The following is a 21,261-nucleotide window of genomic DNA, read 5'->3' on the forward strand; positions in this document are numbered from 1 at the left end:
CCTTTTTGTGCTGATTATTACGTTCTCGTTTTCCAGCCGTTCACCGGATGCACTCAGACTGATCACCTGATCACGTGACACATCCACACACCTGTTCCCACTTCCCTTAATCAGCTCCACACCCGCACACAACACTGACGTTCATACTGTATTTAGGACCAACCCCTATTGAAGAAGAATAAGAAGAGGAAGAAGAAGAAAAAGAAGAAGAAGTACAAGTACAAGTACAAGTACAAGTAGAAGTAGAAGAAGAAGAAGAAGAGAAACATTCTGATTTTATTTTACAATATTTGAAGTCTTAAAATGTCCAATTAATCCAAAGGGCGTACCTGCAGTGCCTCGTGTCCTCCACCAGAGGGAGCCAGAGACCAGGTCTGACCTCCTGACTTCCCATCGCGCGTTGAGCTCCATATTTACTTCCTGCCTTTTATATATTTAATAACGGCCTGAATGTCAAACTTTTTGCCGTAAAGGTCCCTCAGAAGGTCACAACTCAAAGTGAACCTCAAAGTACACACGCACACACACACACACACACACACACACACACACACACACACACACACACACAGAAGTTTGGCATGGATTCAGTCATTCAGTCATCCTCACCAATTTCTACAGATGCACAATAGAAAGCATCCTGACTGGGTGCATCACAGTGTGGTATGGGAGCTGCACAGCCAAGGACCGCAAGGCCCTACACAGTGTGGTCAGGACTGCGGAGTTCATCATCGGTAGGGAGCTCCCAGCCCTGCAGGACACATACCGCACACGATGCCTCAGGAAGACTGGATCCTAAAGGACTGCCATCATCAGCCTTCAGCCTGTTCACCCCGCTGCCTTCTGGAAGGCGGTACCGTAGCATCCGGTCTCGCACACAGAGACTGGAGAACAGTTTCTTCCCGAGAGCCATCAGGCTGCTCAATGGACACTGACACACGATCGACACTTTTGCACTCGACACTTTACACTCGTCACTTTACATACACTGTCACTTTCAGCCTTGTACTTACACTTACACTTTCTATTGCACTACCTGCTTTCACTACCTGCTACTCCCATTTGTCTGTAGTTTAGTTATTATGTGTATTATATGTTAGTATTATGTTCAGAGTTCTTGTACAGTGTGTATGTCATGTTATGTTATGTTATATTATGTTCGGCTATGATAGTTGTTGTGTGGTGCCTTGTCCTAAGAATTTCAGTGACCAGTCTGACCCTGTGTCATTCTGTGTATCTGACAATAAAAGACTTGACTTGACACACACACACACACACACACACACACACACACACACACACACACACACACACACACACACACACGTCCCTCTTCGTGTGACACTTAAAACACCCACAAAGGATTTATTGCGCGACTGTTTTATAAAACTATAATATTTCTCATAAACTAGCAAACTAAATATGCATTTCTGGGCTAAGAACCCGGTGAAACTTTAAGGCCTGCAGAGAGAGTGTGTGTGCCTATATATATATATATATATATATATAATATATAAAATACAATTTGGATTATTTCTTTTGTTTATATATTTATAAATATATATATTTATATATATATAAAAAAACTAAATGTTGTGAATATACAATATATATATATATGTATATATATATATATATATATATATATACGGTGATAATAATTATGGCCTATCTAAATGTGATTATAACATGTGTTACTCTATTTATTGGGAAGCAGAATGAGGATTCTTGGGCGTCTCGGCCCACACGCTCTGAGAATAGCTGTGAGTCATTTTGGGAGTTTGTTAACTTCATCACTGGCATCAAATAATGTTCCTACTTTTATTTATTTATCATTAATTTAAGCCTTAAAATAAAACACCCCTCAGAGATCTCACTCGGCTACATAACATGTCTTTAGGGTTTTATTATAACATAGAGCACGTTCCTCATCAAGGCAAATTAGTTAATGAGAATAACTATAAAATATAAGACACACATTCATTTAAAAGAGAATTAATTCTGTGAATTAATAGATTCGTTAATTTTGTGCCCAATCAAATGACGAATTACAAAAACAGAGTTACAAAACATTCTATAAAAATTATTCAAAACAGACTCGATATAATTAGATTGTTTTTCTTTCTTTATTCTTTTGTTGTCTATCTCATGTATTTTTCATTTTATATTTGTAATTTTGTAAAATGTTAAATATTATATAGGTGGAGGCTAGCTTTTTGTCTCTTCCTGCACTGTGATATGTATTCATCTCTGTTGTGATTTTTATTTTGTTTTATTGTTTGAATTAAGAAAAATAAAAAAAATAGTGAGAGTATGATCTCCTGAACGCCTTGCTCAAGGGCTCCAGGGTTTCCAAAGGGTTTGGTTCTCCTCCTGATGTATAGTGACCCGTGATGAGACAAATCCCCCTTGACCTTCTAACGCCTCCATTACTCAGACCTTCAAACACAGTTTGATTAATAATAAAAAAAGCCAAACAAATAAACCAATGATAAAAATAAAATAATTCAAAGTGAAGCTCAACCTCATTGTGTTTTAGTTTAGTTGGGAAACTCTTTCATCTTGTTCTCCGTCTTACTAATTTTCCATAACCTTTTCTTCTGTTTCTTTTACGTGACCCTCCCTGCTGCTGTGCCTCAACAGGTCTGCGTCTGCCTGATTGGCTGCCGGGTAGAACTCGGGCGTCCCATAATGCCGAGGGACTCAAAGAGTTTTTAAGCATCCGACGACGTCACAAAACAACCTTCAACATTTCTCCTGTTCGCCCTCGAGCGGGCCCGCAGCGTTAATCTCCGTTTCCTAGAACCAGGTGTGTCGAGTCACGCAGCGGCTCTGCTGTTAAAATCAAAGCCGGTACGGGTCACCAATAAATCACGGTTCAGTTTTACTACAGAATTCCTCACCGCACGCTAAAACCAGGACCTGCAGTTAGGAAATGTTCTTAAGAACATCTGCTTTATCACTCAAAATATACATTTTATCGTCCGGTCGAAGAAGGATGAAGGGGAGTGGTCCTGAGAGTAATGTGGAGAACAGTATGAAGTATATTTGCGTTTATATTATTACGCCAAGAAACTCAAAAAGTACTTTCAGCCAGGACTCTCACTGGCCCCACTGGTCTCACTGGTCTCACTGGTCTCACTGGTCTCTCTGGTCTCTCTGGCCTCTCTGGTCTCACTGGTCTCACTGGCCCCACTGGTCTCTCTGGTCTCTCTGGTCTCACTGGTCTCACTGGTCTCTCTGGTCTCTCTGGTCTCACTGGTCTCACTGGTCTCACTGGCCTCTCTGGTCTCACTGGTCTCACTGGCCTCTCTGGTCTCACTGGTCTCTCTGGTCTCACTGGTCTCACTGGTCTCACTGGTCTCTCTGGTCTCACTGGCCTCACTGGTCTCTCTGGCCTCACTGGTCTCACTCGCTGACACTTTTGGTTTAGATTTTTTTCCAAAACACATTCCCTCCAACTTCCATGTATGTCAAGTAAAAAAATGTGCACGATATGAACCATAATCTGCCATAAACTGCGATCAACTGCAATAAACTGCCATGAACTTCTATGAACCGCCATAAACCACCGTAAACCGCCATAAACTGCCGTAAACCGCAGTAAACTGCCATAAACCGCCGTAAATCGCCATAAACTGCCGTAAACCGTAAACCGCAGTAAATCGCCGTAAACTGCCGTAAACCGCAGTAAACTGCCGTAAACCGCCATAAACTGCGACGCTGCAGCTTGTTTTTTCCATCTTAAAGCATTAATTAATTAATTATGTTCACTTCAGCTGCTTCATTGATGCCACTGAGGAGTTTATTTGTCATGCAAACACCCCCCCCTCCCCTCTACCCCCCCCCCCCCAAAAGGCCACGATCTGAGCCGCTTTGTTTATTTCGCCTTTTTTATGAATGAACGTCGGATTTGGGTGTGAACAAAAAAGAAGAGATCAACTACCGAACAGCCTTTAGTTTGATGTACACGATGGGAGATTACAAAGTAAGAAAAAGAAAAAGGTCAGAAACATCGGCAACAACAACAACAACAACAACAAGCAGCAGCAGCATCAGCGGGGTGGAGCGCTGCCACTCACACGGACACGATGACATCACCACGAGGTCCTTTGGACACGCTTCAGTTTGAGTGATCGTTGCCATTTGAAAGCGGAAGTTCATCGTCCTGAGATACCGAAGAAGATCTGACACATTTCACTGAAGCTGCGTCACGCGGCGGCTTTTCTTTTCTTATCTTTTCTTATCTTATCTTATCTTTTCTTATCTTATCTTTTCTTATCTTATCTTATCTTTTCTCTGGATCCAGTCGAGGTCGAAGCGATCGATAAATGTGCAGCTTTACGTAAAAAAAACAAACAGGCAACAATCTTCTATCAAAGTTTTTTTCTTGTGGAAAAATAGAAGAAACAAATCCATCAGAGGCCACGACCTCCGACGGGTTAGTCGGTGTGCGCCTCGTGAAGGAGGCGAGCGCCACGAGGCCAACGGTCAAAAGGTCAGGCATTCTCCTAAAGTCCTCCAGTTCTTGCACAGTGGGCGGAGTCACGATCCTTTCCTTGAAGCGTGATCCATAACTCGCCTTCGCCTCGGACTAGCTGGTGCTCTTGCGTTGAGAGTTGGCTCCGCCTCCTTTGCTCTGCGACGGCAGCCTGTTCACCTTGTCCCTCAGGCCCTTCAGGCTGTACAGCCGGCTGAAGGTGAAGCTGAAGGGCGCCTTCCCTTCCCCCTCCTGCCAGTGCGTTTCCTGCGCCGCCGTCGGGCTCCGGGAGGCCTCCGCTCCGCCTCTCGTCGTGACCTCCGCAGCCAGAGGCTGCCGAGGGGCGGGGCTCCGCCGGCCGTGGGCGACCTCGTCCTGCTTGGACGCCGGCGGCCTGGACGACGGCGCCCGAGGGGACGGAGGGCTCTCCGTCCGGGTCGGCAGACGGCTTCCCCCGCCCCGAGGCCCCGGGGCGGGCGAGGCGGGCCGGGGGGGTCTGGGCGGGCGGGGAGGAGACGACGCCTCGCCGCCTCGCCGCTGGCCAAGTGGCGTTTTGGGAAGTGCGTGCGAGAGCTGGAGGAGAGAGAGAACAGAGCGTCACGGGGCATCGGCGCACGTCACCGGGTGGACTATCACACGGGTTTTATCGCTTCTCTGGAATCTGCACGCCACGAAAGCTTTGATGCAAAGGGAGAAGAAGTCGTGTGAGATCCGTCTGATCGTTGATGTCACATGACGGAACACGCCGGGACGCCTCCCCCGACGCCAGAGGAGGAGAGGAGGAGAAGCGGAGGCTCGGCAATAAAAGTTAAAACATCAATCGTTCAGCGCCTCATCAATGTTGCACAGGCGAGAACACGCGGCGCGCGTCAGTCACTAGAAGAAGAAGAAGTGTGTGTGTGTGTGTGTGTGTGTGTGTGAGACTTCGGGCGAGTCTCCTGGGTCCATAGTGAACGAGCGTCGGGTGTTTCGGTTTAGCGACGCTCCGCTGGTGCGTACTCAACAGACACACACACTCTCACACACACACACCCACATAGACACACACACAGACACTAGACACAAACTAGACACACACACACAAACACTAGACACACACACACACACACACACACACATACACACACACACAGACACTAGACACACACACACTAGACACAGACACACACACAAACACACACACACACACACACAGACACATACACACACACTAGACACACACACACACAAACACTAGACACACAGTAGACACACACACACACACAGATCACACTAGGCACTAAACAGACACACACACATACACACACACTAGACACACACACACACACTAGACACACACACACACACTAGACACACACACACAGATCACACTAGGCACTAAACACACACACACACACACACACACACACTAGACACACACACACACACTAGACACACACACACAGACACTAAACACACACACAGACACACACACACAGACACTAAACACACACACACTAGACACACACAAATAAACACACACTAGACACATGCACACACACAAAGACACACACACAATGACACTAGACACACACACAGACAAACACACACACTAGACACATGCACACACACAAAGACACACACACCCATACACTAGACAGACAGACACACAAATAAACACACACACACACACACACACACACACACACAAAGACACACACACACACACACACTAGACACAGACACAAATAAACACACACACACACTAGACACATGCACACACACAAAGACACACACACAGACACTAGACAGACACACACACAAACACTAGACACACACACAGACAAACACACACACACCCATACACTAGACAGACACACACACAAACACTAGACACACACACAATAAACACACACACACACACACACACACACACAGAGACACACAAATAAACACACACACACACACACACACTAGACACAGACAGACACACAAATAAACACACACACACACACACACTAGACACAGACAGACACACAAATAAACACACACACACACACATACACTAGACACAGACAGACACACAAATAAACACACACACACACACACACACACTAGACACATGCACACACACAAAGACACACATACACAGACACTAGACAGACACACACACACACACACTAGACACACTGTGCCGTGGTGCTGCTGGTGGATCTCTGGAGGTCACCGGGCGGCGAGAGCTTCGCCTGATATGTTTTGTATAAACATATAAATATGATATGAATGTTTTGAACCCAAACACCAGGCGTTTGATGTTCCTACGTTTTGTGGGATGTCCACAACCGGTATAAAGCCGTGTCGTAAATATGTCCGCGATGATTTGGTGTGAACTGGAGTGAGTTTACTCTTAGAGGGGGCGGGGCTTATCTCTGTGTCTTTACTCCGTTGAAACCAGTTTTCATTTCCCCATCCACCAAAAGAAATAACCACTATTTCTACTTTATATTTGTTGTGGACATCCCACAAACGTCAGCACATCAAACGCCCTCGTGTTTTGGTTCATATCATATCATATATATATATTTATATATCTCCTGGTTTTCAGCTTTGCTCTGTTCCCTTTTGTCACTTCCACCAATCAGCTTTCAACCTGTGTCTAGTGCTAATTAGCTTAGCACAAAGACTGAAAACGGGTGGAAACACGTAGCCTGAGGCCCTCTATAAATCACCAATAACAAGTTAGGTCTTTTTATATATATATATTATATATTATTATTATATTATCTTGCCATGTCTCCAGCCTGTGTACTAAGCTAACTAGCCAGCTGCTAACACTAGCTTCTTTGGACACTTTTAAAGATATATAGACATAGTTGTCGATGTTTCTGTTCACTGGTTATACCTTCTGTCCGTCAGTGTCTCTCCTCTCCGCTCCGCTGGGTCCTAGTGCCTCCCGCTCCTCCGCCTTCTCCTTGTCTTCTCTCTTTCTCTCCGAAGAAGACTTCCTTGATCGGAAGTCACCTGTGGACAGCGGCTTCGGCCCCGCTCTCTCATTGGTCGATTCTCCGGGAGTCGCTCCAGCGTCGACCTGTTTCTCCGCCCCCGATTGGTTCGGCACCCTCTTCCTCTTCGGGGCTTGGGCGTCTATGTTTTCCTCTTCTCTCCACGTCGAATCTTCACCTCGTCGAAAGTGGTCCGCTCTCCTCTTGGCGTCGTCGCTGCCTCTCCTCTCCGCCCCCTGGTCATCTCCCTCGGCCACGCTCCCCCTTTCATCCTCTCCTCCCCCGTTGACGACGCTTTCATCGGCCGCGATCCTCAAAGAGGACCAACTCTCCGTCTCACTCCTGAAGGTACTCCTGTCTGGTATGCCTCTAGCGGCTGTACAGGTGATGCTCGTGGCGTTGGGAGCATTGGCCTCCGTAGCCACGGGGTTGTGGAAAGACGCTCGGTCGAAAACCGGCTCGTGGAAAATGGAGTTGCTGCACTCGTAGTACTCCTCCGAGTTGGTGGAGAGGGCGGAGTCCGTTCTCGCTGATATGTACCCGTCGGACGACGGCGTTTGGACATCCGGGGAGCGCAAATCGGGCGTGTGCGTCCGCGAGTCCGGGGTGGGCGTCCGCGGGAGAAATCCATCCGGCGTCGACGACCGGAAGTCGGGCAACTGAGTGTCGAATAGGTGCAGGCGCCGGGGTCTTTCAGGCGTGTGCGTCCGCAACTCCGGGGTGGCTGTCCGCGAGTCCGGGGTGGGCGACCGCGGGAGAACTCCGTCCGGCGTCGGCGACCGGAAGTTGGGCACCTGCGTGTCAAAGAGGTGCATGTGCTGGGATAATTCAGGCGTGTGCGTCCGCGAGTCCGGGGTGGGCGTCCGCGGGAGAAAGCCGTCCGGCGTCGGAGACCGGGAGTCGGGCACCTGCGCGTCAAAGAGGTGCAGGCGCCGGGGTCTTTCAGGCGTGTGTGTGCTCGCCTCTGCTTTGGGGATTTGTTCCTGGAAGGCTGGATTTGGTGTAAAACTCGGAGCCTCTACAGAGTCCACAATCTCTAATGCGTGCGCTTCCTTTGGAGTCGACTCACTGTACGATATCCTCTGAGGTGCACGTGCTTTGCATTCTGAAACACTCCCTCTTGATTCATTTGGCTCGCCGCCATACGAATCTCTTCCCGGAGTCTTCGCCGCACGCTCTGTCTGCGAGGTTGAGTTGCAGTCTGTCGACGTCAACGTCTCGGGCTCGACATTTGCGTGAATCGACTCTTGAATATTCACGCTCGCTGCCTTTGGCGCCTCGGTAATCATAACGTCCGACTCAGCTTTGTTTCTGTCCGCTCTCTCGCGTCGTCCATCCGCCTCCTTGGCCGTCGTCGTCTCTCGGGAGGTCGCGCTCTGCTTCCGCTGCGCATCTCCTCCGATACCCGACGCGCTATCCGCATGTTTCCGTGCGGCCCCCGGTACGCTTCTTTCTGCCAAAGCTCCTGAAAGGCGCCCGTCACGGACCCCGTCACGGACCCCGTCACGGACCCCGTCACGGACCCCGTCACGGACCCCGTCACGGACCTTGTCACGGACCCCGTCATGGACCCCGTCACGGACCCCGTCACGGACCTTGTCACGGACCCCGTCACGGACCCCGTCACGGACCCCGTCACGGACCCCGGCGCTCGTCTCGGGCTTCCTGACGACGCTGAACTCCGGCAGCAGCCGGCCCTCGCCGGCGACGCCGTCTTTCATAACCAACTGGACCGTACGAGGTTTAGGGATGGGGGGTGGAGGAGGGTTTGAGGACGGGCATACCGAGGAGGATGCGAGGGGAGGATTGGGAGTTGTGGAAAAAGAGGCGAGCGGCGGAATGGAAGAAGAGGGCGAAGGAGAAGAGGCACCGACGGGACCGTTTTCCGGGGAGGAGACTGGACCATTTTCAGAAAACGAGCCGACGGAAGCAGAAGAGGAGGAGGGCGCCTTGTTGGCGGTGGCAGGGCGAGCGCTCTGGGTCATTTCACGGGAGTCTCGTGGCATGCCCGTGCGAGCCGCCTCCGCCTTTTGTGGCACAGTCGTCACAGTTGTGTCAGAGTCAGGTGGTTTCCGTCCAGTCGACTCTTTTTCGGCGGTCTTCACGGGTTCTGCGTTGCCCTGTTTGGCGGTGACCTGTCGGAGCGTGGCGACCTCCGGCAGGGTTTCCTTCGTCACGCTGAACGGACTGCTGAACCGGATCGCTTGGCTGGTTTGGAACATCTCGGATCTCTGATGGACCTGGTTCGGTTTTCTGTTATCGCGAATGTTGATGAACCCGATCACGTCCTTGGGGGGGTCAGGTTCCGGCCAGGTGGGCAGGTATGACATCATGCATACTTTTTCTAGATCGGTGACTCCGGGGTGGATGGGAGGATCCTCCTGAACAGGTGCCGCCTTCCGCCGCCCCTTCTTGGTGTCTTTCTTGGAGTTCTGTGGACTGGGGGGCTCTACGGGGTCGGCAGAACGGACGGGGCTGCTTAAAGCGAGCATGGCGTATTTGGGGCTGTACAGTTTCCTCGCCATGGCGGCGGAAGGAGCGGCCGCCGGCACCGGCAGCGAGAGGGGCTCCAGTTCGGGTTCTGGCTCCGTGGCGACCGGCCGGAGGTCGACGGAGCTGGAGGTCGCGTAGAGGACGCAAAACAGCCTGTCGAAGACCTCCACCGCCTGGCCCGTAGTCACCGTGATGAGATTTTTGTCCAGCCGCGATGACATCCAGGTGAAGCTACGGGACATACGGCAAAACGTTAGGCTCCTTTACCTCGAAACTGTGCACAGGTGTATTTATTACACGGATACAGTTACAACCTGTAAAACAGGGCATTTATTCACTCACAGCAACAAAGAAAGGTGGAGCACACGGACATAAGCTGTTTCTCACACACACACAAACACAAACACAAACACACACACACACAAACACTCACGAATGTGCACTGACCTGTATGATCCAGACACGGCTTTGTCTCCATCGATGAACATGAATCTGTGTCCCATCCGCCCTCGGACCTTCGTGCAGGACCGGCTGTAGAAGTCTTCTCCATCCGTGCAGCGGACACGGAGGTTCTGTTACACACACACACACACATTTTTTATTAGAGGAAAATTAACCGGAAATTACAACCGCAAGAAATAGTTGAGTGTCGAGCGTACAGTGAACAATCGCCACTTCAAAGATTTTATGAGGTGACCGTATCTTCCTGCTTATATGTAAATAGAATAAAAAGAGCAGGTATGCTGTCACCGGCACCATCCTCTACTGTAACTACTGTAATGTGATTAAAGTGACTCACAATGACATCAGTAAAGCACGCTTTGCAAGACATGATCCTACCTACCTACCTATCTATCTATCCATCCACATACCTATTTACCTACCTATCTATCTACCTACCTACCTTCCTACCCATCGATCTACAGTACTGTGGCAGCGGGGTGTGTTTAAGCTCGGCTGCAGAGTGGGTGGAGCGGGGGTGTGGTTCAGGGAACGGTGTCTGATTGTCATCAGCTGGTCGGATGACAATCGGACCAGCTGATGACAATCTGGGTTTGTGTATCTGCGAGGCTGTCCCCATAAAGGAGCTGGACAGGAGGAAGAGGGGAGCCATGAGCAGAGACACAGTCGGCGGTCAGAGCGCTCAAATAAAGCACGTTACCAACATTCCCTCTGGTTGCGCATTCCTTGGTGCTTAGGGGGGGAAAACCTTTTTTTTTTCTTCTCCTCAAATGGAGAGCATCGAACAAGACCAAGATCTGCCAACCTAGCACGTGATGGTGCTGGGGCAGATGCTGTGTCAGATGGCAGCAACGATGAAGGACCGGGCGGAGGCAGACCGGCAGATACTGGGGAGGCTCCTGGTCCAGGTAGAGGAGCAGACTTGGGCCCTGGAACTGCTCGCCGCCCAGACCGCGGCGGCTACACCTATCCCTTCCCCCTGGGCGGGGGTGGAGCTTAAGAAAATGACGGCGGAGGACGACGCACAGTCATTTTTGGAGACGTTCGAGACGGTGGCGGAGGCATGCGGCTGGCCAGCGGGGGAGTGGGCGGTTCGCCTCCTGCCCCTGCTCACCGGGGAGGCGCAGACTGCGGCCCTGGGCCTTCCCCCAGCTTCACGCCACAGTTACACGGACGTGCGGAAGGCGGTGATAGATCGGCTGGGGCTGACCCCTGAGGATCACCGGCGGCGGTTCCGCGAGACGACGATGGGGCCCGATGACCGGCCATTCGCATACGCCGGCTGAGGGCGCCGGTGGCTGCAGCCCGGGAGCACAGGAGGGGCGCAGGCGGTGGCAGAACGGGCGATCCTGGAGCAGTTTGTTGGAGGGTTGCCAGCTGAAACGTCGACGTGGGTCTGCTGCCACCGCCCAACATCGCTGGAGGCCGCCGTCACTCTGGCGGAGGACCACCTGGCAGTGCACCCCGGCAGCCAGGCGGACAGCGACGGCGCACTGGCTCCGGCCAAGCCGATGCAGGCCCTGACGCGACCCATACCGGCCCCAGTAAACACCGGCACCCTTCCCAACCCACAGGTAGTCCCTCAAACACCAGGGCAGGAGTGTTGGAGGTGCAGACAGCCCGGACACATCCGGTGGGAGTGTCCGCTGAGGGAGGTGGGCCAGGTGATCCGGGTTGCCGGCTCTCCAACGCCCTCCCCAGGTCCGGGAGCGACATACCGTGTACCGGTAAGAATCCAGGGGGGTATACATCAGGCAATGGTGGATTCCGGCTGTACACAGTCTATGATCCACCAGAGCCTGGTTCGACCAGGGGCATTGGTGGAGGCATTGTGGGTGAAGATAAGGTGTGTGCATGGGGACATTCACGGTATCCCATAGTGTCAGTGGAAATTAGACATGGGGTAAAAGCATAACGTGAAGGTTGCGGTTAGCTCCCGCCTTACGCACCCCGTAATCTTGGGAACCGATTGGCCAGGGTTTGATAAGTTAATGGGGAAGGCTGCGGGGGTGCGTTCACGGCAGACAGGGGCATGCGGTGTGTGCACCGTGCTCAGCGGTGACGCGAGGTTGTCCGACACTGCAGACGGGGAGGGGGAACCGGTGGAGCCTCCTATGGAGACTCCTCTGGCTCCCGAGTTTCACTCCATGGAAGATTTTCCACTCGAGCAGTCTCGGGACGATACTCTACGCTCAGCCTTTGACCAAGTGATACAAATTGATGGTCAGCTGGTGCGCCCTGACGCAGCGCAGACATATCCGCACTTCGCATTGATCAGGGACAGACTGTACAGAGTGAGCCGTGACACTCACACAGGGCAGGAAAGCACCCAGTTGTTGGTGCCGAAGAGCCGCCGGGAAATGGTTTTCCAGGCGGCTCACTATAACCCAATGGCTGGTCACATGGGATATGATAAAACTCTGGACCGGATAATGACCCGATTTTATTGGCCGGGCATCCGGGCGGATGTGCGCCGTTGGTGTGCGTCCTGCGTCAATTGGTAAACCCTCCGGCCATTCCGAGGGCACCTTTGCGCCCTCTGCCATTAATGGAGGTTCCATTTGAGCGTATCGCTATGGACCTCATCGGGCCATTTCACCGGAGTGCACGCGGATATCGCTTTGTGTTAGTCTTCGTGGATTACGCAACACGATACCCGGAGGCGGTGCCCTTGCGCAACATTTCTGCAAAGAGTGTCGCGCAGGCGCTGTTTCAGGTCATCTCCCGAGTCGGAATCCCGAAAGAGATTCTGACGGACCAGGGCACCCAGTTCATGTCAAGAACACTGAGAGAACTTTATGGGTTACTGGGCATCAAGTCTATTCGGACCAGTGTGTACCACCCACAGACCGACGGTCTGGTGGAGCGTCTGAATAAGACTTTGAAGTCCATGATCCGTAAATTTATTAATGACGATGAACGTAATTGGGATAAATGGCTTGACGCTCTGTTGTTTGCAGTGGAGGTTCCCCAGGCCTCCACGGATTTTCTCCTTTGAACTTTTGTTCGGCAGGACTCCACGAGGGGTGCTCGACCTCATTAAAGAAAACTGGGAGGAGGGGCCGAGCACCAGTAAAAATGAGATCCAACACGTCCTGGACCAGCGAGCAAAGCTCCACACACTGGGTCAGCTGTCACGTGAGAATTTGCTCCAGGCCCAGGAGCGTCAGCAGCGGCTGTACAACAGAGGTGCCAGGCTGATACAATTCACACCGGGAGAGAAGGTACTTGTATTGCTTCCTTCTTCCAGCTCTAAACTCCTCGCCAAGTGGCAAGGGCCCTTTGTGGTCACACGGCGAGTGGGGGATGTCGACTATGAGGTGGTGCGTTCTGATAGGGGCGGAGCTACACAGATTTACCACCTCAACCTCCTAAAAGCATGGAGGGAGGCGGAGTCTGTTTCTCTGGTGTCCTCGGTATCTGAGAGAGAGGAGCTGGGGCCTGAGGTCCCAAAATCCACCAATCCGGCCTCGCTCCTTTGTGAAGACCGTCTCTCCGGGACCCAGAAAACAGACATTGCCCGGTTGCAAAAGCAGTTTGCTGATGTGTTCTCTCTCCTTCCAGGACGCACAAACCTCATAGAGCACGAGATTGAGACTCCTCCGGGCGTGACAGTGCGGTCACGACCCTACAGGTTACCGGAACACAAGAGAAAGGTGGTTCAGCGGGAATTGGCTGCAATGCTGGAGATGGGGGTAATAGAAGAGTCCCACAGTGCCTGGTGTAGTCCCATTGTTCTTGTGGTCAAGAAGGATGGGTCTATATGGTTCTGCGTGGACTATCGCAGGGTGAACGAGGTGTCACGGTTCGATGCTTACCCAATGCCCCGGGTCGACGAGCTCCTGGACCGACTGGGCACTGCGTGTTTCTTTACGACACTGGATTTAACCAAGGGCTACTGGCAGATTCCTCTGTCGCCAGAGTCTAAGGAAAAAACGGCCTTCTCCACTCCGTTTGGGTTATACCAATTCACCACGCTTCCTTTTGGGTTGTTCGGGGCCCCAGCCACCTTCAACGCCTCATGGACCGGGTGCTGCGTCCGCACGCTGCGTATGCTGCCGCCTACCTGGATGATGTGATCATACACAGCACCACCTGGGCGGAGCATGTGCAGCGGGTGGGCGCGGTGCTGGAGTCCCTGAGGCAGGCGGGGCTTACGGCCAACCCGGGGAAGTGTGCAGTTGGACGGAGGGAGGTGCGGTATCTGGGGTACCACTTGGGCGCCGGGCAGGTGCGCCTCAGGTGGACAAGACCGCCGCCATCGCAGCCTGCCCGCGGCCCAAGACTAAAAAAGAGGTGAGGCAGTTTTTGGGGCTGGCGGGCTATTACAGGCGGTTCATCCCGAACTTTGCGGAGCTGACCAGCCCCATGACTGACCTGACCCGGAAAGGTGCCTCAGATCCGGTCCAGTGGACGGAGCAGTGCCAGTTGGTGTGTGAGGAGGTAAAGCAAGCTCTCTGTGGGGAACCACTCCTTCACACACCTAACTTCTCTCTCCCTTTTACTCTGCAGACCGATCGTCGAACAGAGGGCTGGGGGTCGTTTGTCCCAGCAGGTAGGGGTTTGACCGCTCCGTGCTGTACATCAGCCGCAAACTGTCGGGGAGGGCAGGTACAGCACGGTGGAGAAGGAGTGCCTCGCCATCCGGTGGGCGGTCGACTCCCTGCGCTACTACCTCCTGGGACGCTCATTCACCCTCTGGTCGGACCACGCCCCGCTCCAATGGCTCCACCGCATGAAAGATACCAACGCCCGAATCACTCGGTGGTATCTGGCTTTACAGCCTTTTAATTTCAAGGTGATCCATAGGCCGGGACACAGATGGTCGTGGCCGACTTCCTCTCCCGCTCTCATGGGGGAGGGAGTAGGTTAGGCGGATGTTGCCCCGGCCTAAGTCGGGCGGTGGAGGTATGTGGCAGCGGGTGTGTTTAAGCTCGGCTGCAGAGTGGGTGGAGCGGGGGTGTGGTTCAGGGAACGGTGTCTGATTGTCATCAGCTGGTCGGATGACAATCGGACCAGCTGATGACAATCTAGGTTTGTGTATCTGCGAGGCTCTGTCCCCATAAAGGAGCTGGACAGGAGGAAGAGGGGAGCCATGAGCAGAGACACAGTCGGCGGTCAGAGCGCTCAAATAAAGCACGTTACCAACGTTCCCTCTGGTTGCGCATTCCTTGGTGCTTAGGGGGGGAAACCTACCGGTGACGGCCACGAACCTGTCACAAGTACCTATCTATTTATCTATCTATCTATCCATCTATCTATCTATCTAGACGTACATTACTTTTAATTAAAGACAAACAGAGACATTAGGACCAGTCTGGTTCTATTTCCTGACCCTTAATTAAAGAAAGCCAATAATTACACTAATATAAATGCAGTGATTAAATCTTACGACATGGTAAATTGCCAATGATTTAAAATCTGTCTCGTCTCTACTTGATTTGACGGCTGCGTTGACAGCGTGGACCAAACCATTATCTTGACCCACTTTTCTGGTCTTTGTTGGGACTTGTGTGCTTCGCTCATCGCTGTGTGAAAGGCGAGGTATGTGTACTGTACACAAAAAAGCGTCTGCCTTTCCTTCAGATCAATATCTGGCGTTCCGCAGGGCTCATTTCTCGGTCCTCTGTTGTTTCAAAATGTTCTATTACAGGCACTCCTTGAATGCCACCTCGTCTCGACAGATGAGGTTGCTTTTTGACATTTCCATGAGCGTTAATGAATGGCAACGTCGGAGAGAAGTTCAGCGTGAATGTTTTTGTTGATTGATTTGGCCGCAGTGTGCACATGTAAACACCGACAGGTGTAACCGAATAACCGCAATAAACTGACAGTGCTGACATTGAACTCACAGTCATGATAACAGATGGGCGGTAGAGATTATGGATACGAAGGACTGCAACGTTTCAGATAAGAGATCAGGCTCGAGCTACATGATTTATCTCACTTTGACTCACTTCCTTTCTTTTTCAGCTCTTCGGCTGATTGACTTTTCTCTCGACACGCCACTACTTTGGTGGTTGGTGAGTTTTAGACTTTTGGGCTGGGCCAGTAGGTCCTGAACTGGCACGCAACGCAAAGAACATTACACAACCTGTTGTGTTGATGTAGCAGAAGATTCCTGGCATGGCTTTGGGCGTGGCCCGTCCCTCCTGTTGGTCCCACCCTGAACTCCGTCTTCCCCTCAGCACATTCCTCATCCCTGTCTAATCGTTCATATTGTCATGAAACCGTCTCCGGCGGCTGACGAGTCAGAATGAATCCGACTCCCCCGAGCTGTCACACATGTCCTTGCAGAAGATTTTGAACAACTGATGTAATTTCTCGTCTCCCTCAGACACTTTTAAAACTGGCTTGATGAAAATGAGGTTTTTTCTCCTCCTGTCTAATTAAGGCATTAAAAGTAATCGGCAGTGCAATGTGTGCATTAACTTTCTGTGTGCTTAGTTCATTGAATAATCGTTAAATGAAATGTTTGTGATTTTAAGTTGAAGGTGCAGCTTTAAACAGCGTTTCCGATGACGCCATTCGCTCCGACGACAAGTGTCAACACGCGTCGCCGGCAGAGTCGGTTTAGGTTAAAATAACCATCGCATATTTCTGCAATATTTCCAAGGCGTACCAGGCCCGAGCGGTACGCAAGTCAGATAACAACCCTTTAAGGGGGGAGCAGTCACACACGATCATTGAAATGCAGAGCTCGAGACTCAGAATTTACGTTTTTTTAACACATTGCACTTGTATTTTGGGACCGAGATATTCCTAAAGAAGTCTTTTTTTAAAACAAACAAAAAGCTCCATGTTTCTGAAAGACAGGGAGAAGATCCAGTGGAGCCAGAACGACCTCCTCGGTCATTTATCACGTGCGGCTGTCTCGTGTTTTAAAAGACAAAGTGTCCACCGTTTTTTTTTATAACCACGAGACGAGGTGAACGTTTCCTGTCACCGTCATCCTGGCCCGAAATAGATCTGTGTTTCTTCAGGGTATGCACGTTGCGCGACTGTCAATATTTCCTTTGTGTGCGTGTTCTCTCGAGGGCTCCTGAACACGGCGTTGTGCATCTTCGATGTCTCACCTGCCAAATAGTGATCCAGAGCATCGCACGCCTCACTTCGCTTTGAGCAGAATTAGCCGAGCGCGTCCTGGAAGATCTAAATCGAGAAAAGGAGGAACAACGCAGACTCCTACCGACCACCGCCGTTCGTCGCTAGCCAGTGAAGGACTTTCATTATATAGACTCGATCCAAAGAGTTTTGTCTTGTAAGGTTGTAATAGTTTATTTAGATTCCGTAGTCTTGTGCTTTAAATTAATACGTATAGAAAGATATTATAATAGGAAATATTAGGGAGAATATTATTATTATGAATGTGTTATGAAGCATAGGGGTACAGTTTAGTCTATGCAAATGATTAATGTAAATGGAAAGAATTAATGTCTGTTGCATGAGAGTGAATGTTAGTTTACTATTTCAGAAGTCGAAGCCGGTTGAAGCCCGTGAAGTGACTTTAATGCGGACAATAACAGACGGGACCTTTATTGTGAAAATACTTGTTTAGTAACTTGACTTGTTTTTTAAAGTGACGTTTTGACCCGGGGGTCGTGACATTTGACCTCTCCATTTTGATAGCGGACTTTTATCCAACAGGAAGGTGTTAGAGGCTGAACTACCTTTGAGAGGAGCTGATTGGCTGGTTTGCGACTAACACTCTTGGTACTGGGGAAACATCGCTCTCATTCGTCTTGACCCGGTCAGACAGCAACACCTGCTCGCTTGGAGCTCGTACCTGTGGAGCCCGGATGACCACGAAACCCACGATCGTGAGCCTCGATTGTTTGTTTGAACTTCTTGCCATTAAATGTTGTTAAACTTAATTCACGCGCATCCGGAGCCTGATTTCCATCATCTGCGAAGAGCCCAGTTTCAGAACTCTTATAGTCTCAAGAATGAAAAGTACCTGAAGATAGAGATCTACGTTCCCCGTGACGTACTTTTCTACGTGCGTCAACATGACCACAACAAGTTTAACGTGTGTTCTTCGCAGAAATCGGCCAATTAAAAGCAAGATTAATCGAGGATAGAGTTCCAGATGAGAGAGGGGGGGGGGTCAATTATTCATGCATAACGGAAATTCAGATTTCGTCTTTACTTTCAAAATGTAACTTGTTGCTCAACGGTGCATTCCAGACGTATTTCAGCCTCAAAAGGTGTTAATCCCCGCCCCACTATAAAGATTCACTCTCCATGAGTGGATAATGTACTCTCTCTGGTCACATTTCCTCTTCCTTCAAAAGTTCATAGTGAACTTCCTGTCGGCGTCTGATCATCGAGGGTCTTTCTCGAGCAAAAATATGAATTAAAATCGAATTAGAAAACATCCATGGCTTTTGACTGAGTCCATATTGACGTTGGATTTGGACCGGGTGACGTCGACGCGCTCACCTTGAGGTGCCCGGCGTGCATGTTGGCCCTCTGACACATGGACTCGAAATGAGGAAGAGTGGTGCGTTCCAACAGGATGTAGACGGAAACCTTCCTCTTGAAGCCGGCGTCCAGCAAATCCCTGAAGATGTCGACATCGGTGAACACATCCATCACCACCGCGATTACCTGGAGACACGAACACACACAAATACTCACCCATATGCATAATACGTCTTTGCGTGTTGGGAAACACATGCACTTTATTACGAACGCAGTGGGAACAGGCCTCAGGCGCCAGAACATTACGCAGTATTTACTCTTTTATGCCAAAACAAATATTATTCAAGTCGCTCCACAGGTTTGAGTAAAATATGATCCGACGACTTCTCCTTCTGAAGTCGAGAAATAGGGACATTTATGCTTTTTTCGGTCTTCTTCTTCTTCTTCTTCTTCTCAGTTTGTATATGACCCATATATCATTGTCAGAGACACTTCAGGAAGATGCCCAGGGGATCCGTTATGTAACACTGAAGAACAGCTGCTGAACACCTCACATAAATGAGTCAGAAAGCACACACACACCGGTGGACATGCACACGATCATGCAAATGCACGTGCAGCGTAACAGACGCAGCGCTGATAAAGCGGCTTAATCAAGTTGCACTTTAGTCCTGATCGTCTCCGTTCGCTCGCCGCTCTGTACTCTAACCTCACGCTGACATTTATCTCTTGTTCAGCTGGTCAGACGAGCAACTGCATCGATATGCATTAAATATGAATGAATATATATATATATATATATGTTCTAATGCAGGGATCAGCCGAGATGAACATTCTCATAAACAAGTAGGGCAATATGTCAATATTATATAATGATATTGTGATATGAGACTAGATCATGTCTTTTCCAGACTGTTATAGCTGTTCTATTATTTTCCTTTAGTCACTGTATCCACAAAATTGATGAATATTCATTAAGTATCTCATGAAGTATTTCATAATAAGGCCCCAAACCCTTCACCTCTTGTACGTTATATGTTTACTCAGAGTATATTTATATTTTATGGCTTTAAAATAACCAGTTTCATTTGATTTCAAGGTGAAAATAGGTTTAAAAATACATTAAAATCGCAAAATATATATGATTAAAATCTATTCCAGGCCAACATACCTTTTGCGCATGCACAATCATTTTCCTGACAACCTCTTTTATGTGCACCTTTAGTCACTGTATCCACAATACTGAAGAATATTCATTCAATATCTCATGAAATATTTCAAAATAAGGCCCCAAACTGCCCACCTCTTGTACTTTATATGTTAAATAAAATATGGATATGGCTTTACAATACCCTTATAGAAGTCTAATTTGATTTCAAGGTAAAAAAATAGGGTTTAAAACACCTTAAAGCTGCAGACTATATTAAAGATTCAAGGTTTTATTTGCCATTTGTGCCTAAACCAACAGTCCAGACACATTGGAGCTCTAGCTGGGCTCTCAACAGTTTAGAAATAACACTATAATAAAAATACAAAAATACAAAATATGAAAGAAAACACTATACAGAAGCTGGTAATATGTACAAGAACAATAAAGGTGCTAGTATGTACAGTTTAAACTTACAAATAGTAAAAATATATGATTAAAAACCTATTCCAGGCCAACATACCTTCTGCGCCTGCGCAATCATTTTCCTGACGACCTCTTTGATGTGCACCTGACCCTCCAGCGGCGGCTGCGTGTACACGGCGGTGCGCGTCACCCCGCGGTAGGAGATGTTCTCCGGCCAGCTCAGGTCCATCTGCGGCACGGAGGTGTCGGACAGCTCGGGCCAGTAGTGCAGCGACAGCGGCAGCTCGGCGGCATCGTCCTCAGCGTTCTCCGGGAAAAAGAGCTCCGCGCCCGGGTCGTAGGGCACCACCCCCTCGGCGAGCGTCTCCAGCTCCGGGTCCGAGAGGAAGCCGCGCAGGCCGTGCGCGCACAGGTACTTCCCGAGCGCCTCGCGCCCGTCCAGCAGGAACGCCTCCAGCGCGAGCCGCTGGTCCTCGCAGTACAAGAAGTCCGGTTTGGACTCGTGCGTCCGCGGGTTCACGTGGTTGTCGTCCAGACACTGGACCTGGGACAGAGCCATGGTCTCGCGCTCCCAAAAACACACACACACTGAATTAAACTTTACAAATCCACCCGCAGTGCCACGACACCTCTCCTAAACTAAAAAAAGTTTAGCTCCGGACTTGTTGCGCGTGCACTTCATGGCGCGCTCCCCCTGCTTCAGCCCTCGCTCTGCGGTCTTCCTCGGAAGTCCTCTTCGATGGCGTTAACGCTCCGCCATTGTCGTCCCAATGTGTGTGTGTGTGTGTGTGTGTGTGTGTGTGTGAGAGACTGACACCTCTCTGGAGGCACCGCCCGACAGGTGTGAC

At 50.1% G+C, this 21,261-nt stretch overlaps 1 protein-coding gene across 1 annotated transcript; it reads right to left on the bottom strand.

Moving 5' to 3' along the window:
• Positions 1-3,938: 3,938 nt before the first annotated feature.
• On the bottom strand, positions 3,939-21,006 carry LOC130189304 (microtubule-associated protein futsch-like). Its single transcript, XM_056408088.1, has 5 exons — positions 20,511-21,006; positions 18,859-19,026; positions 10,402-10,526; positions 7,362-10,185; positions 3,939-5,053 (listed from the first exon to the last, which is right to left on the bottom strand). Exons 1-5 carry the CDS (start codon positions 20,970-20,972, stop codon positions 4,595-4,597), a joined length of 4,038 nt encoding a protein of 1,345 aa, XP_056264063.1. The 5' UTR covers positions 20,973-21,006; the 3' UTR covers positions 3,939-4,594.
• Between the last annotated feature and the right edge of the window lie 255 nt (positions 21,007-21,261).

The sequence above is a fragment of the Pseudoliparis swirei genome, chromosome 23 (assembly GCF_029220125.1).
Source record: "Pseudoliparis swirei isolate HS2019 ecotype Mariana Trench chromosome 23, NWPU_hadal_v1, whole genome shotgun sequence".
NCBI lineage: Eukaryota > Metazoa > Chordata > Actinopteri > Perciformes > Liparidae > Pseudoliparis > Pseudoliparis swirei.